The 19,490-nt window shown below is 45.1% G+C and overlaps 1 protein-coding gene across 1 annotated transcript; it reads right to left on the reverse strand.

The window, feature by feature from the left end:
- Positions 1–17,345: 17,345 nt before the first annotated feature.
- LOC123058011 (heat shock protein 81-3-like) lies at positions 17,346–19,209 on the reverse strand. The gene is made up of 3 exons (XM_044480855.1): positions 19,077–19,209; positions 18,664–18,728; positions 17,346–17,603 (listed from the first exon to the last, which is right to left on the reverse strand). The coding sequence occupies exons 1-3, from the start codon at positions 19,207–19,209 to the stop codon at positions 17,346–17,348; spliced, it is 456 nt and encodes a 151-aa protein (XP_044336790.1).
- Positions 19,210–19,490: the final 281 nt, after the last annotated feature.

A 19,490-nucleotide genomic window follows, 5' to 3' on the forward strand; every position in this document is an offset into this window, starting at 1 on the left:
CATCACTCTGGATTTCTGCATGCACTCCTTACATAATCTCACTATGTTTTATTCCTATGCATGACAGTTATTGTAAACAATGGAACTGAACATGTAGAGAAAAAGAGACAAGCCTTGCATGGCAATAAAATTTCATGCAGACATCGCTCCATGGTAGGCGCAAAGGCAGCCCCCCTCCATGCATTTCGGATTGTAATCGAGAGGAAGATATATGTTCTGAGGGGGATTCAGAAGGAGAAAACAACTCCTATTTACCCCCTGAGGTCTTCGCTCTGACTTGGCATGCTGATGTTGGTTATATCATGCATATGGTGTCTTGCATTGCTTATTTTATACATCAAATATGTCATCTTCTTAGTTTAGACATCCTTTGTGCGAATGCCATCTATTTAGTTTATTCATCGTTTATGTGAATTATGCAACGCCATCTTGTTTATCCAGGCATCATATATGTGAGTTTTGCAATGTCATCCCGCTTAGCCAGTCATCTTATATGTAAATTGTATCAGGCCATCCTTTTTTTCATTACATATTACATTTGTCAACAATGTTATTACATTCAACTGCTCTTCATGTGCATCTGCCATTTGACACGGTGATGGCAAATTCTGGAGTGAAAACAAGGTCTTCAGAGCAGACTATGCTATCTGACGAAGCGCATATCTCGCTGGTTACGGATAGCTCCTCAGAGGAGGATTCAGAGACAGATGACCAGTCCTACTCCCCCCCTCGAGGTGTATGCTCTAACTTGGCAGGGTTATGTTGCTCATATCGTGCGTATGGTGTCTCGAATTACTATGTCATTTGATTAGTTTAGACATGCTTTGTGTGAATGCCACATGTTCAGTGTCTAATTACCATATATGTGAATTATGCATTGCCATCTTGTTGCAAGACATTATATATGTGAATTATACAATGCTATCTTGTTGCAAAGGCATTATATATGTGAATTATGCAATGCCATGCTGTTTAGCCAATCATCATGTATGTGAATTATATCATGCTATCATTTTTTGTATTACGTGTTCCATTTGTCGACAATGTTTGTATATTCAACTACTCTTCCTGTGCATCAGCCATTTGAAGCGGTGATGGAAGTATCTGGAGTGAAAACAAGGTATTCAGAGTAGACAATGCTACCTGCTGAAGCAGACATCTTGCTGGTTACAGAGAGCTCCTCAGAGGAGGATTCAGAGATTGATGACCAGTCCTATTTCCCCCCTGAGGTCTATGCTCAAACTTGGCAGGGTTATATTACCCATGTCATGCATGTTGTCTTGCATTGCTTAGTTTTTACATCATACATGGATTGCCATCTGCTTACTTGCTTACAATATAAATCATATATTTGAATTATGTCATGCCATCATGTTTACATAGTACATACACATCATCTATCTGAATTATGGCATGGCAACCCATTTAATAAAGACATCATATAGTTATATCATCCCATCCTGTTTAGTGTTTACAGTCATCATATATGTGAATATATGTGAATTATGGCATGCCAACCTATTTAATAAACACATTATATAGTTATGTCATGTCATCCTGTTTACATAGCCTCATATTTTGAACTATGTATTTCCATCTTTTTTAGTTAGCCATCATAATGTGAAATTGTGTCATGCTATCCTGTTTAGTTAACCATCATATATGTGAAATTGTGTGATGCTATCCTGTTTGGTTAGACAACATAAATATGAATTATTTCATGCCCTCTTTTATTCCTCACTATCCATTGCACCTGTCTATCATACAATATCTATACTTTCAATTACTTTTCTTGTTTATCGGCCATTTGAATTGGAGAGCGTGATCGCAGTATCTAAGGGAGTAACAACACGGTCTTCAGAAAAGATAGTTCTACCAATTGATACAAATAGAAGAACGGTTGTACTTGCCCAAGGACTAGATCCACCACACATAACCCAGACTCTCGCAGATTGTACCCCTACCCGGTTGGACAGAGAACCAACTATACCCCTTCTAACCCCAACCCCGGTAGATAGTAACCCAGTTCTAGTTGACACAACACCGTCTCCACCACAGAGCACCCAAACACGATCAGTTAGTAAGGGAACTGCAGTGCCCAAAGCACGAGGACCACCACTCCGAATCCCAACTCAACACTTAAAGGAGAAGAAGATTTGTTCTCAGGTCAGGTTCTGTAGCTATGGTTCACACTCCTTTGCTCTTGCATGACTGTATTTACTCATACCAACTATTTTCAAATTTGAAGGATGGAATTGAAACTCCAATGGCGCAACAGGTATGTTTTAAACCTGTTTCTTTAACTAGTTTGCTGTTGTAACCTGCTCTATGTTGATTTCAGTTTCAATTGAATAAACAGTTATGTTCTCATGTCATGCACATTACAAGTGTTGTTATTGCTCTATAGTTACCCACACTTATATTTTGTATATTCTGCTTTGTCTTGAACAAATATTATTTGAACTGTGTCTCTATCTTGATTTGGCAACAAAAACTGGAATGATATAGACCATAAAGTGACCATGGTACATAGATATATGTTTGTTTCATGTTGTTATCCTGTCCACTTTACTATTGAAATCATTTACCAAAATGAGTTTCATATACAACATGGTAAACATGTGATGTGTCTGCTTGTTTCTCTTTTAGAATGCAGACAAAATATTGGAGAACAGTACCACGTTATCCAATGGTAAAGGAAGTAATGCAGATAAGGTCAAGATAGTGAGACATCCCTGTTGGTCTCCAAGATAGCTGATAAAAACTATCTTGACGACAGTGAGGGAACCCAAAAGTCCTGTCTTGATGTAGTGTTCGAGTTACTAGCTACTACTGCTGGCACAAGCTCTTCAAACTCGCTGCCTGAATCAGTTTGTCTTCTTGAGTCTCAACTTCAAGTTGAAAGAAATCGATCAGATGTGCTGCGATAGGAAGCTGAAGGACTGAGGAAGTCCCTGCAGAATTCAGATGCATATTTTCTGGTGCAACAACAAGCGCTGGAGGATTTAAGCGCCAAACAAGAGAAAGTTAGTAAGCTTGCTAAGCATCTTGCCAGCATTATGGGTACCCAGGATATTGTTTCTTGAGATCTTCTGAAGTGGTTTCAGTTCCGGATTTGTTTTGCTGCGGCGTTTATTTGCGTTGGTCGCCAACTTTGACAACCAGTGTATATGATATGCTGCTTTGTTCCCTATATTTGCACTGGTGGCGAACTTTGATGCCCAGTGGATGTAATATGTGTAATAGTCGTGATAGCCTAGCGTCAGTTGCTTGCTTATTTATTTCCTTGTTGTCTTGTTTATTTGTTTGCTTGTAGTCATTGCAGTTCTTTTTCCGCGGTTAGCTAGTGGCTGCAATAACCTATTTTTTTAAACAAGGCAACAATAACCATGGGCTAATATTTACTGTAGTGACACTGGGCCTCCTACTGGCCGTAGAAACAGTGGGCCTTCTATGGGCCGTAGAAACAATGGGCCTTCTACGGGCCGTAGAAACAATGGGCCTTCTGCGGGTCGTATTATCAATGGGCCTTATATGGGTCGTATAATCGATTGGCCAAACATGGGCCAAACAGACCGCATTATGGCTGTAAACGGGCTAGAGTTGGAATCGTCTGTTCATGGGCAGACCATAACGGGCCATCATTAATAGGCCGTATTTGATGACGCTATGAAATCGGCCCAACGCATTAACGAACCACAAATGGGCCGACTGTAACCACATGCTGAATTTGGCCCACAAGAAGAAAATGACAGTAACGGGCCGTAAGTAAACGAATGCTGGAAATGAGCCCAAGAATAAATGGGCTCTGAGAAGTCGAAAGATAACATGGGCTAGAAACGGCCCAACAGAATAATGGGCCGTTAATGGGTATAAAGTGATACACTGTTCATTACGGGCCAGTTTCACCACGGGCCGTTAATGGGTGTAAAGTGATACACTGTTCATTACGGGCCAGTTTCACTACGGGCCGTTAGTAGGCCAAGAGTAACATAGGGCCTCATATGGGCCGAAAGATGTCATGGGCCATACATGGGCCAGAAGTGAAAGCGGACAGGAATCATATTGGATGGCCCAGATGACGCTACTGGGCCTAATTTGGATAGGGCGTAATGGGCCTTGGGTTAGCGAGTTGTAAATGGGCTATATTCGAACAGGCCGTTAACAGGCTTTCCATGGGCCGGCCCGCCAGCTTTTCATCAAGTCAAACGGGCCGGCCTTTTCACAGGAATGGGCCTCTGTTGGGCCATGCCACGTGTCGACGTATCATAGGCGCCTTCCGTCCAATGAGTGGTTGACATCTGTCCCAACGATGAGCCGACACGTGTTTCCTCCAGCCAATGATGATATTACACGTGGAAAATCCCCATTGGTCGGGGCTGTTAACGGGTTATCGGATCCAAAACCCGACACGATAGCTTAACGGCGTTCCGTTATGGTGGATGCCACGTGTCGGTCACCCTTGACGAAAGCTCTTCTGTGACGCGCGATTTATCATCATGGAAGTGGACACTTCCGTGATGATAATTTTGGTAATGTCATGGAACACTTCTACGACAGCACGGGTATGACTATGTTGATTCTGTCATAAATTTGTCATGGATGTACATGCATGAAAGAAAACGCGACCTACTGTGACAAACATGTATCATCATGGAAGTGTATTTTTTGTAGTGGACGGTGGTGGGGTTGTGTGTACGGAGGCGCTGGAACGGGGTGGCGAGGTGAAGAGGATAAGCTCGAGCAGCCTCAGCGCGTGCGTGTGTGGTGATGCTGCTTCGCCACAGTCCATGCTAGGATATTTGGGGCAGAGAGCCAGAGAGATAAGAACAGAGAGTTGCGTGGTTTGAAAATATAGAACCAAATTTTCTTCGCCCACATCCATCCGCATTCGCCGGATCTGTGTTTTCTATGTACCTGTGTTGTTCTTTGGCAAGCATCGTTGTCTTTTTTTACATGTGCATCCAGCCATAGGAATCAATCAAGGAGCAACCTTCATGTACGTGCATGTGTTGTTCAGCAGTACTAACACCAGATTTTGTGGTTTAAAAAAAGTGTCCTCAATTTCAAGTATGATCTGTTTATACAGGCATGTGAGCTTGCAGCAAATGGGGTGCCAGGAAGAAGCTTTCTGCACGTTAAGGGCTTAAGGCAAGGGGATCCAGTTTTGCCTCTTCTCTTTGTGATTCCTATGGATGTCCTCTCGAAGATGATGATTCGCGCTGCAACCATGGGCGTCTTGAGTGCCTTCACGGGCATTGCCCCTCACCAAGAGGTGTCAATTTATGCCGATGATGTGGCCTTATTTGTCAAGCCACGGCTCATGGATCTCTCACTCGTTCGGTCGGTTCTTACGGTGTTTGGGGAGGCATCAGGTTTGAAGGTGAATTACAACAAATCTCTGGCGATTCTGATACATGGGGATAGTGCGGACAAGGACCAGGTTGAGTCGGTGTTGCAATGCCGCATGGGTACCTTCCCATGCAGATACCTAGGGCTGCAATTGGCCATCAGGTCTCTAACTAGGGCTGAGTGGCATCCTATGTTGGACCAAGCTAAGAGCTTTGCGCTGGCATGGCAAAGGGGACTGATTCACTGGCCGGGTCATCTAGTGCTAGTGAAATCGGTAATTGTGGCTAAACCGATTCATCACTTCATGATTACGGAGGCTCCTGTTTGGGTGTTGGAAGAGATCGAGCAATGGATGAGGGGTTTCTTTTGGGATGGCAAGGAGAAGGCCAATGGTGGGCAATGTCTGATTACTTCGGATGCGGTTTGGAAACCTAATTATCTGGGTGGTCTAGGCGTTCGGAACCTGCAGCTGTAAGGGCTCGCATTGCGGGTGAGATGGGAATGGTAACGTAGAACGGATCCTGAAAGGCCATGGCAAGGGCTGCCAATGACAGAGGACAGAGGTGCCCGCGCGGTGTTTGATAGCCTTGTGAGCATTTTGGTGGGGGGAGGCACTAAGGTTCTGTTTTGGCGAGATCGATGGATCCATGGTTTCTCTGCAAAGGATATTGCACCATTCATTCATTCTAAGGTGGAAATGAGGACGGTTAACAAGAGAACGGTAGCGGATGGCTTGGAGAATGGGAGGTGGCTGCATGATATATCAGGAGATCTCGGCTTTGGTGACCACATGCAGCTCATTCATCTCAACCTAGCAATAAGCACGGTACATCGTGACGTCTCGTGGCCGGACACCTTTTTGTGGCCTGCAGACCCATCAGGTCTCTATACTGCTCGGTCGACATACCAACGGCTCTGCCTTGGTGTAGTTTTGGTGCCTTATGCCTTTTGCATTTGGAAAAGTTGAGCTCTGCTTAAGTGCGAAATCTTCGGTTGGTTGGTGGTGCAACACTGTATTTGGACCTCAGATAGGAGAGCGAGGCATGGGTTGTAAGATCGACCTTCCGCATGCTTTATGTGTCTTCAAGAGGAAGATAATGCAGAGCACATACTAGTCCAATGTGTGTATGCTAGGGAGGTGTGGCATATCATGTTTGATGCTTTGGGTTTGTAGGCAACCATTCCGGATGCGCAGGATCAACTCTTGGATTGGTGGTTGGCACAAGGTGCAAGATGGAGCCGTGATGCCAAGAGGGGTTTTGACACGGTTGTGATTGCGGTGATTTGGGTGCTCTGGAAGCAGCGTAATGCAAGAGTCATCAATAGGACAAACCAGCAGTTGAATGCACCGAATTTGGCGAGCTCCGTCATTGGAGAGCTGCAGGAGTGGAAGGCGGCCGGACTAGGAGTAGGACATTTCTCTGGTTTTTGTGAGACAGTAGGCTTACGTTAGCTAGGGGGTGTGTAGGGGTGTTTGCCTAGGGGGTTTGCCTGTATTCACCCCTAGATCTCTTGTACATTGCTTTTCTGCTCTCTTCTATAAAAGTAAGGCACGCTTTTCGCGTGCTCTCGAAAAAAAAGCTTGCAGCAAATTTGTTCATGTTGGCTCTTGCTGATTGATGCTGCTCCTTCTCAACCCATACTTGCAGATCCTCATATGCGCGGCCGAGGCAAATTAGGCGAATCGTTGCTGCTCTTGCTGGATGATAACAAGGCCGTGAATGGACTGTTCGTCTGATTATCCGGATGTATTTGCAAGCTGGCCTCCTCCACAAATCAATGTATTTTTTTATCGTGCAACGGTGCAAGGTCGTGTTTGATTCCCTCAGCCTCATGCTATCTTATACTTCTTAATCTTTGAGTCAGAAGGAGAAAATTGGATTTTGTATTACGAGTGTATTGGACATGCTGGAAGTTGCATTAGATTCTTGCAAATAAGGAGATATTCTAGATTTTACTGTCAATGCTTTAATTAGGAGAGATAAAATCTTACATGTTATTTGTATAATTCAGTAGTTAATGAGCTTGAACACTGAAATAAGTAAGGGGTGCTTTCAATTGTAGAAAAATATTTTTGCAAGGACATCGGAGATATGATGAAATACTTGGAAGAGTGAAGGTATTTATCCATGCCGCATCTTTGCAATTGAATGCTTGCGTCTGTGAGCACAAATCATGGTGCTGAAGTGGCATGTTTTGTCTTTGAAAGAGTTCTTTCTTGAGCAGTACAAGTACTAAGGAGAAATAAGTAGTTCATCTAAATTCACAGCAGATTGAAACTATATTGTTTCTATTGGCAACAATGGATCAGACCTATTTTTTTGAAGTTAAGATGCAGTAAATTATAGATTTCAGTCTCGTGTGAAATTGTGGTAATAGATCGTTTCGATCAATTTTGAGAAGCATCTAAATTTTGTATTTTTCGTTACTTACATTATAGCAAACCCATCGTTTGTTTGTCTTGTATGACTGCTGATTTCAGTGCTCAAGAGTCTAGACTTTAGAGTATAGAAGAGTATATAAAGGTGTGCATGAAGTTGAGCTATTTATTATTGTGTAGTTTTAACTTTAGGACCATGGAAGCGGTCCCTTTTTTATAATTAACTTCATGTGGAAAAGTATTCCTTTCGAGGGAAACAAGGTCAATATTTTGCATTAGTGGTTGGCAGTGATAATATAATAACTTCCGCATTTTATACCAGCTAGCAAGACTTCACAGAAATTTATTAGGGGAATTGCAACACCTTTATCAAATATTATTTTTCTTATTCCTTATTGGTTTTAGACAAGAACAATAGAGAATCTCATTTTTTCTACTGTCGCAGTAACTGTAGTAGATCAACTGCTGGCTCAAACTTCAGAGAAGATGGGCATGAATGAATGTTTTGGTTATTCCTGTGAGAAGTAGATGATTGGGGTTTATGATCTGGAAAGTAACACATTTATTCTAGATACTGTCCGAGATGACCGTCGGCTATGGTCGAGGATCGCTTGTGGTAATTTCTATGCCTCAAAATCGTTTTTTCGACTCGAAGAAGGGCATGAGGAACATATGGGGTTGGACTAACGATACTGACAGTTCTTCAGATGATGCAGCAAATGCTTGGGCTGGAATCCATGTAAGAAAATCTGCCTCTCATTGGCTATAACTGCTTCATATTGAAATATTGATTTAGCAAAACAGTGTAGCAACTTGAACCTTGTTTGCTATTAATTTTAGGCAATTCCCAGGACAATTTGGTTAGACAGCCATGGCAAGCAGTTGCTTCAATGGCCATATGAAGAGATCGAGTCCCTTTGAGGAAATGAAATTAACCATCATGGACTAGAGCTGAAGAAGCGAGGTCTATTTGAGATTAAGGGAGCTGACATTTTTCCGGTACTTTCCTTTACATAGATAGGCTTGCATATTTACCTCGAAAAGTTTCAGGCCAGTAAAAGATGTAGGGTCTTTTGAAGTTAGTAATTATATAAAATTTAACATATTTGGTAACAAAAGGATCGGCATGCTTAGATGTTCTATATATTTTTCAGAGCAACTGTGGCTAATCCAACACATCGTTCTCTTGAAACAGGGTGATGTCGAGTTAGATTTTGAACTGACATCAATCGACAGCGCCGATCCTTTCGATCCTTCCTTACTTTTGGACATGGAGAAGCACTGCCAGGAAGAGGTTTATTTGAGATTAAGGGAACTGACAGTTTTCCGGTACTTTCCACTACAAAAAAAAGACACATCCATGACATTTTGGGCCAAACAAAATTTTTTCTTCATATGTATGACACTTCTATGATGATAATTGTGACAAAACCCGGTATCATCATAGATGTGGTGGGCTCCTACCTCTATGACAAAAAATCATGACAGAAAATGGGCTTTTCGTCCTGGGCGGGCCGGAGACGCAGCTGCATGACATTCTTTGGGCTGTCCATGATGGAAAAAACCGTGGTAGAAGCAAGGGCGAGGAAAATTTCGGAGAGTCCCTGGTTACGGTGGGAGGTCGGGGGCCGAGCGATGCGCGTTTCTCCCGTACACGTACATGCATGTGTGCGAGGAGTTGGCTCTAACTGAACCCGACCGAGGCGTTGGGCTCTAACTGAACCCGAGCGATTGCACTGCAGGCTACGCGTTACTGAACCCGAGCGATTGATCGATGGCTGTTAACTGAACCCGATCGAGCGATTCCTTCGCTACTGATGCTAAGTAAAGCCGATCGATGCTACCTCTGGGATGAACAGTGAGCGTTGCAGGGGGTTTGGATGAACAGTGAGCGGTGGCATTGCCTGTGGATGAATAGGACCCCGTGTTGTGGTGGAGGGCTGGATGAACAGTAGACGGTGGAGGGGTGCCCGTGGAGGGGTGGTTGAATAGGACCCCATGGTGTGGAGGGCTGGATGAACAGTAGACGGTGGAGGGGTGCCCATGGAGGGGTGGTTGAACAGTAGCCGGTGGAGTAGCGCACGGTGGTGGCTGGATGAACAAGAGCCCGTGGAGGCTGGAGGAGGTAGACGGTAGCCCGTGGAGGCTGGAGGAGGTCGACGGTGGAGATGAACAGTATCCCGTGGAGTCCCGTTTTGCGGTACGCAAGACCCCTGCGATGAACAGGACCCCTTTTCGACTATAGGAGGTCCGTTTCGTCCGTTTTGCGGTAAGCCACACCCCTCTCGATCAACAGGACCCCCGTTTCGACCGTAGGAGGTCCGTTTCGTCCATTTTGTGGTACGCCACACCCCTCCCAATCAACAGGACCCCCGTTTCGACCGTAGGAGGTCCGCTTCCTCCGTTTTGCGGTACGCCAGACCCCTCCCGATCAACAGGACGTCGTTCCGAACGTAGGAGGTCTGTTTCCTCTGTTGTTCGGTATGCCAGGCCTCGTTTCCATCACCTGTTTCGTCCAAGCCCTCCCAGTGAACACGACCACGCATTTCGTTTTGACCCAGCCGGTTGGCTCCCACGCGTTCTGTTGCCTCCCGATGAACACGACGCATTCCGTTGCCTCCCCATGAACACGACGCATTCTGTTGCCTCCCCATGAACACGACGACGACGATGTTTCTCCGTTCCGACCCAGCCATGTACACGAGCCCTGGCCGTACGTATGCAAGAGTAAGCGTTCGAGACCCCGCCCGTATGTACACATGCATGGCCATATTTTCTTTCTTGCACCCTGGCCATTGTACGTACGTGTACATACGTGCACGCCTCTATGACGCCACGTACGCGCCTCTACCACGACACGTGTGCGCCTCTACATCCACCAGTATATATGTACGTACATGTTCGCGACCAGAATGACAGCGCTACGTACGCTTCGACCAGGTGGGTCCCGACTGTCAGGCACTTCCTTGCCTGCGAAGATGTAGTTGGTGGGTCCCAGCAGTCAGGGGGTGAATCATTTTTTTGCCCGGACGCACTTCCTTGCGTGCGAAGATGTAGCTGGTGGGTCCAAGCAGTCAGGGCCAAACGTTTTTTTCATGAAATACGGCGGCCCGTCCGGTGGGTCCCCGCTGTCACGTGGAGGAATAATTATTTTGCACGTAATAAGGAGGCACTTCCTTGCTGTGGCCGTGGACCCAGCTGTCAGCCTCTCCACGTACAGTCCACATCCGATGGAAGCCGTTCCTTGACCACGTTGACCACGCCGCGCCGAGAGCACCAGGGCGGTGGACGACAACGAGGCCTAGGAAGGGGACGATGCGGAGCCAGGGAATATGTGGCAGTGGATGCCCACGCGTAGAGGGGTACGAGGGTTCACTGGTTCATTGCGATGTGAGGCTGCCGTCGCCGCAGAATAACATGGGGTGTGAGTGAGTATAGGGATGGCTTGGCCAGCGGTGGGAGTAGTAGGGGGAGGTTAGGCCTCCGCCGCATCGTAGCCGGCCACGGGAGGCAGGAGCACGAGGCACGACCAGCGCTGGTTTGGGCGGCTGGAGCAGGAAGACCATAGGTTGAAGAAGCACTATGGCCGTTGGATGGACATCGTACGGTTACTGGAGCTAGAATCGTGCATATTGACTAAGTTGACAAAGCCCTCCGTCCTTGTTAACTTAATAGGCCCACAAGTCAGCCGGCCACTATACTGGGTCCCAGCTAACAGGAGGAGTATTCATTTTTTGTGCGGAATAAGGAGGCACTTCCTTGCGTGCGAAGATATAGCTGGTGGGTCCGAGCTGTCAGTAGCGGTAACATTTTTTCGTGAAATACAGAGGCCCTTTCGGTGGGTCCCTGATGTCAGGTGGAGGAATCATTATTTTGCGCGTAACAAGGAGGCATTTCCTTGCGTGTGGCCGTGGACCCAGCTGTCGGCCTCTCCATGTACAGTCCACTTCAGATGCATGTCAGTCGTTGACCGCGTTGACCAGGCCGCGCCGAGAGCACCAGGGCGGTGGACGACAGCGAGGCCTAGGAAGGGAACAACATGGGAAGACTCGGCAGTTGTTTCCCACGTGGAGGGGAGTATGACTGTACGAGGGTTTACTAGTTCGTCTGCCGTCGCCGAAGAATAACAACAGGTGTGGGTGAGTAGAGGGATGGCTAGGCCAGCGATGGGAGTATTGTGGGGCGGTGAGGCCTGCGCGGCAGCACAGCCGGCCGCGGGGAGGAGGGCACAGGCAATCCCGCCAGCGCTTGTTTGAGCGGCTAGAGCAGGAAGAGCAGAGATTGAAGAAGCACGACGGTCGTTGGATGGACATCCAACAGTCAGTGCTTGTGCGTCAACTTTTTTTTAGGGAAGCCTCAAATCTGTTGAAAACAGCATACAGCCCATCTGCGATTATTTCTAATAATTTACAGCCCATTTGCTAATTCATAAGGTTTTTTTGGAGCCCATATTCTTTTTGTTAGCATTACAGCCCATATTGTGGCCACGGTTAAAAAATTATACGAAATTTTGCATATTTCAGTGCGGTCCGAACTGTTTTTAATCCCGAAATTTCGACTCACATTAAAACTGATTTTAAAAATAAATGTATATCAATATAAAATCCAACAAATTTTCCACGCATAAAAATTAATGTAATTTAAAATCTCAAAATGAAAAAAAAGATATTTGAAACTAATTCCCGGTTTGACGTGTTTTAAAAATGTACATCCAATTTCTCATTACTGATGGGCCATTTTCTCGGCCAGCTGAATGAAAACTCTCCTCGTCTTGAAAGATTTGTAGCCCAACAGGCCTGACAAAGCGACTTACTTGGCAAATCACAAAAAAACTGGGCTGTGGCCGTGGACCCAGCTGTCAGCCTCTCCACGTACAGTACTCTTCCGATGGAAGTCGTTCCTTGACCACGTTGACCACGCCGCCCGGAGAGCACAACGGCGGTGGACGACGGTGAGGCATAGGAAGGGGACGATGCGGAGCCGGGGAAGACGCGGCAGTGGAAGCCTACGCGGAGAGGAGTACGAGGGTTCACTGGTTCGGCTGTGGTGTGAGGCTGCCGTCGCTGCCGGGCCTGGACAGCGGTGGTAATAGTAGGGGGCGGTGAGGCCTCCGCGGCAGCACAGCCGGCCACGGGAGGCAGGAGCATGCGGCACGACCGGAGCTTCTTTGGGTGGCTGGAGCAAGAAGACCAGAGGTTGAAGAAGCACTACGGCCGTTGGATGGACATCGTACGGTCACTAGAGCTAGAGTTCATATTTACTAAGTTGACAAAGCCCTTTGTCCCTGTCAACTTAGTAGGCCCACAAGTCAGCCTCCCACCAAGGTGGGTCCCAGCTAGCCGGGGGAGTATTCACTTTTTTGTGTGTAATAAGGAGGCACTTTCGGTGGGTCTGAGCTGACAGTGGGGGGAACGTTTTTTCGTGAAATACGTCGGCCCGTGAGGTGGGTCCCAGTAGTCAGGGGGCAATCGTTTTTTTCGCAAAATACGGTGGCCCGCCCAGTGGGTCCCTGCTGTCAGTTGGAGGAATCATTATTTTCCGCGTAATAAGGAGGCACTTACTTGCTGCGGCCGTGGACCCAGCTGAGACTCTCCACGTACAGTATACTTCCGATGGAAGTCGTTTCTTGACCACGTTGATCTCGCCGCGTTCCGTTGCATGCATGCGTCCATGGGCGTGGTGCATCCCCACTGTCAGTCTCTCACGTACAGTCATCTTCCAATGACTCTCGCTTGTTGACCACGTTGACCACACTGTGCCGAGCGCACCCAGACTGGAAGGACCCGGAGATGGGGAAGACGGGGCAGTGGAGTCGCAGATGGAGAGGAGTGGGAAACTTCACTGGTTCGGGTGCGCGGCAGCACAGCCGTGGTGCCGCCCATGGGAGACAGGAGCAAGAACAGAGGTTGAAGAAGGAGCACGGCTGTTGGATTAACATCCAACGGTCCAGCTGCTAGAATCATTTGTTGATTAAGTTGACAAAGCCGTGCGTACACGTCTGCTTAGTAGGCCCACAAGTCAGTCACCAAATCTGACGGGTCCCAGCTGTCAACGGGATGAATAATTTTTTTTGCAAAACAAGGAGGCACTTCCTTCCGTGGGAAGATACAGCCAGTGGGTCCCAACTGTCAGGTGGAGGAAACATTTTTTTAGCTTAATAAGGAGGAACTTTCCATGCATGCGACATACATCCTCTTCCGATGACTCTCGTTTGTTGACCACGCCGCATCAAACGCAGCAAGGCGGTGGACGACGGCGAGGCCCCGGACGGGAACGACTCGGAGATGGGAAAACGCGGCGTGGGGCTGTAGTCTGTGGAGAATAACAGGACGTGTCGAGGGGTGGAGGGATAGCCTGGCCGGCGGTGGGGTAGCGCTTCGCAGCTATGCATGCTAAGCAGAGCCGCTAGCCGCCGGAGGCCGGACCAGGCGGTCCCGGTGACGCTGGAGGAAGAAGACAAGAGATTGATGGTGCATGCTGGCCGTTGGATATAAATCCAATGGTTGTGGATGACACAATCATTTGTTGACACAATACCTGCGTAGGCTTCGACCTATTGGCCCACATGTCAGGTTGCAAAAATGTGGCATATATTTAACCCATGATTTCTAGAATATACAGTCCATTTGCTGGGTTGTGTGAATAAATAATTTCTGTCAATCGGGCCCATTTATATTCTCTAAGAAATCCCAGCCCATTTGCACTTCCTTGAAATACACGTATTAGGTGGGCTCATTATATATATAATTATATTTTAGAAGGAGCAATTAATATCAAAGAATGAACCGGAGAGGCACATTATATATATATATATATATATATATATATAAAATTAAGAAATTAGCGAGTTATTGCTCAAAATAAAAATGAGCGCGTTATTATTAAATTGGTTCTTAAAATCTTCGTAAGCTTTTGTACGCAATCACCAGGATTTTCCTTGCCTGTGAGTCAAAAACAACCAGGATTTTCCTTGCCAACTTCCGTTAAACATTTACTTTTATAAGTTAATAACACGTGGGATGTTTTTATAATGTATATATAAGTCTCCATAAAATATACGATAATAGTAATGATATAAATATATATAATGTGGTTAGAAGGGACAACATAAATTGGACACAACATTACTTTTATAAGAGACCTGCGTTTTATACCCCATAGTAGGCATACTAACAAGTTCACACACAAATACAATAGAAAAGGTAAACATTCATATCAAACTCAGGTTCACAGGACACGTTCATATTCACAGCCAACATTCACTATCAACAACTCAAAAGATTCATATATACACGAGCTCAAAATATCTATGCATCCAAATGATTGATAGATCACACGACAATATTCATACATAATTCACAAAAAGATTCAGATATACACATGTTCAGTATGTTTATGCATCCAAATGATTGATATCATAGCCAATATCATCCATGGACGAACTTTAATTACCTAGGGTACAAACTGGTAAATGGTGTTCAATCGGAGGTACTTCTTGCTAAAATTAGTTCTTGTACGAGTAAACTTTCGAGTACATAAGAGGCAGCATAGACAATCTGAACTTTGCTTGTAGGTTTATCCTCAAATAGTGGCCTTGTGCCGAGGGAGGTTTGAGCAACTTGGCCACTACTTTCATCCAACTAGTTTACTGGCTCATCTTGGTCCTCTATCTTGCCAAAATTCTACATTGCAGACGAAAAAGGAGGCGGTTGAGAAAATGGACCACCCAAAATTTTTGTGCAGTTCAACTGAAATGGCGCATCCTTGGCGTGCAGACTAATAAAGTGCCAGATGAATATACATGTCAACCAACTTGTCTGGAATCTTTAGACTGCATACCATATAGTTCGCTACCATATGTGCCGATAACCAAAAGGCACAAGTTGGGACCAAAGACTGGACTGCGTTTTTCTGGGATATGCACCAAGCAATATTTTTGGCATTCACTCTCCTAATACTTGGAGTTTGACAATTGGTTGATGTCTTTGATACTCCAATGAATATAGGCACTTCTTGTCAAGATCGATGCTTGTCTGAGTGAACTTTGGAGTACATAGCAGCAGCATAAGTACCTGCACATCTGATCATTTTCTGCAGTTCTACTGAAATCGCCCGATGTAATGATTTGCCTGCAAGTTCAGGCTCCAAATTACTCCTTTATCACTACAAGAAATATGTCAACTTGTGACCACCACTACTGGTCATTGAATGGTCACAAATTTCCATTTGTGACCTTTTTGTGACCAAAAACATAAGTTCAAAAGCTGTCCGTCATAAACTGACTATAGCGACCTTTCTTCTGGAATGGTCGAAGACGTTTACGACCAAAATACATCTATTGTGGCGTTTTGGTCACTAGCAACCTCCCCAGGCCACGTAGGCATCCAGCGTGGCAATCTGACGTGGCACAAGATTCAGCCCGGTCCAATTCGGCATTTTACATGGGCCGAGCCCATTAATTCAGCCCATTTAATTTATTTTTCCCTATGCTTTGATTAGCTAAATAGGCCTGGCCCAACAATCATGACTTTTTTTTCTAAGATGCAGTCTTTTACAATCCATTTTTTGGGGCCTCAACCCTTTTAGAATCTGAAATTTATATTGCTCTTTTTAGAAACAAGTCCAACATAGTTTGGGCCATGGCCTTTTTAGAGCCCAAGTATTGAGTGCAATATAAATTCTAGACAGGGCCTTTTTATAATCCAATAGTGGGCCAAGCCCTCTTTTATTTACAGCCAATATTCTCAAATCAGTATAGTAAAAGTACTTCTTTCCCACAGTAATAACACAAGTATAGAAAATTTTCTGACACAACTTTATCTCGCATAACACATATCAATAACTTATCTCCTATGTTCACAAGTACATAACTTTTATCTCACACAACATTATACAGAACTGTATCTTGCAGGTTGAAATCACATAAACTTTATCTAACAGGTTCCCCGCAACAAAAGATGATCACCATCATCTCCTAATCAAGATGCAAATAACCTGCACATTCAAAAAGAAAAAGCAATATGTCAAAGAGAGACAAACAAAAAATAGAACAAACAAAAAATAGACTTGCATCAAGTAGACCTGATGATGTACAGATAGTAACCAAACTAGCATCTACTTTGCCCGAGAGATAGCATGAAGCAGTTTTGATGCCATTTATGCATTATTTCTGAGAGTAGCAGCAAAAAATACATAGGATGCCAAACAGCCGGCGACAGCTAAGATCGGTTAGTTGTTGGCTACCACCGATGGCGAGAACTAAACGAGCAGGTTAGATTCATTGGGCTGGGTTGGATTGGATTGATGCTGACAAAGTGACAACAGGAAGGTAATGAGCACATACAACTAGCTCTAGTATACCGGCATGCATGAGCACTTGTTAATATTTATATTCATCACAACAACCTATAACCACCTACGCATACAAATCAGAATGCACACATATATACTGAAAAAAAGCAACGGCCATGAATAGATGACTTAACAGTTCATGTTTTTTAACAAAACAAGAGTGGACATCTCATAGTGAGTCTAATACAGCTACACTAAGCAGAGAACCACATCAAGACATGAAGAGTAAGCCATCACAGTATAGGAGGATTGGACTGCATACCTAGTCGTCGTTGAGGTAGAGGACCATCTTGGTACCCCTGCCGAGCTGCTCCCCAAATGTATCACGAGTGACGGTGAAGGAGCTACCGGCCTGGGACTCCCACACGTACTGCCCGTCGTTGTTGTGCTTCATGGTGACGACGACCCTCTCGGCAACAAGGTAGGCGGAGTAGAAGCCAACACCAAACTGCCCAATCATGGACACATCAGCGCCGGCGGCGAGGGCCTCCATCGGCACCGTACTGATCTTGTCCAAGGCCTGCGAAAATCACACCGGCAAACACACCACGTCAGCCCAGGAACAAATCTCGCACGCCACGAATCAAACCGCGGGTCAATGGATCTGGCTCGGCAGAATCTGAAGCCTGGCGTAAAATGGCCAGTGTAATTAATGGCCAGTGCTGCCAGTATTGAATGTACCACATCGGCAAGCATTATATAGTACTACTATGTAATTGATATGCAAAAGAAGATGCATCTCTCATGTTCAGCAATCGGGATCAACCATGAAGTTTCTACTACTCCTACATCATTTTAGCTAATCATTTAAGATGATCATTTAAGATGCTAATGTTTACTTGTCAAGTACAATTATTGTTACTCTAAGATTTTAGCTAAGTAAATATAAAGATAAGAAGACACTTTGCCACCAATATTTTGTGACATCTGTAGAATTCATACCTCATAAACATGCATGAAATGTTTATCTCAAACAAGTATACATACTGATCATGTTTAATTAGGCCAGCAACACAAAACAACCAATTATATTGCCTTATAAGAAGCTATTTGCATAAAGTAGAGAACTACAAAACAAGCTATTAACCATCCTACTGGTAGCAAGGACATAAAGATAATCACTTAATAAGATAAGAAGCAGACATGAATCACATAACTATGTACAATTCAATATCCCAACTGAGAGTGAACATGTATTAAACATTTCCTGCATTCCAATACATGCATGACAGATTCACAGCATAACTATATATAGCTGTACAAACATGCATGAACAGGAAAGCAACCAAACTACAAGAACATATAAGGAAACATAGGGAATGACTATAACCTATGGAGTGACAAGCACATATATGAACTCAAAGTAATGCCCAGCTTGCGCATATATGAGCCGTGCCGTCGAGTCCCGCAGCCACCAACTCGCGCCGCTCGCTGTCGCGGTCACCACCTTGGTCGTCGACACGGCGGTGCTGCCAGACCTGCAAAAAACAGAGGAGGTGTGAATGGACATCACACTTGCCAACTAATTAACTATAGCTTGCTACACAAACATTTCGTTATAAAATTCTCTCAAATGGAACCTTGGAAACACCCTTTCCCAAGTAGTCAGATCCACCGTACCTCAGTTCCAAAGCTTCATAAAGACCTACAGAAGAGGGATGATTCAGACAATATTAGTTCAACAAAAATAATAAAATAACATTCGGTAAATAATGATACAAATAAGAGTTTGGAACAGGATACATTTTGGTGAAGTGTCTGTCAGGGAGAAGTGATTCAGAGTTTCAAAGTGAAGTTGTTTCTGAATACTAGTAGTGTAATTACTAATTAGCTAGCTAGATGTGTGCATGAAAGCTACTGTTCCTATTGGGTTGCAGCTTGTACTAGTTAGCTAGCTAGCTAAGGACTTGATAGTATTCTTTTTCCAGATAAAGAGCTGATGCTACTAGTCTAATCACACAGTTTTAACCAGATTAGAGCAAAGACAACACGCCAACGGCAGAACCAAGACCAAGTCTCGGCAATCCAATAGGAATCTCCGGAGCTCCATATATCGCCACACACACGGCCACGCACCACCTGGACGGCCCCATCGCAAGTTTGCAGCACACCACCGCACCCGACATTGTAGCAAGTGCGCGCGCTCACGCACATAGCACCGGTGCAAGGTCATGGGGGGCACGCAGGTCATACCTGTGTGGGCATTGGTACTCGTCGCAGTAGAGCACGAGCTGGCGGTCAAACACAGTGAGCACGAGCTGGCGGTCAAACACAGTGAGCACGAGCTGGCTGTGTGGGTATCAGCTTCCCCTGATGATGGAATTACGCAAGTCCAAAACTCAATCAAGAACTGTAATGGTATATGCAATGCAGCAAACAATAATGTTTTTTTTCGTTCAGAAGTTGA

Source organism: Triticum aestivum, chromosome 3A (genome assembly GCF_018294505.1).
Source record: "Triticum aestivum cultivar Chinese Spring chromosome 3A, IWGSC CS RefSeq v2.1, whole genome shotgun sequence".
In the NCBI taxonomy this organism is placed as follows: domain Eukaryota; kingdom Viridiplantae; phylum Streptophyta; class Magnoliopsida; order Poales; family Poaceae; genus Triticum; species Triticum aestivum.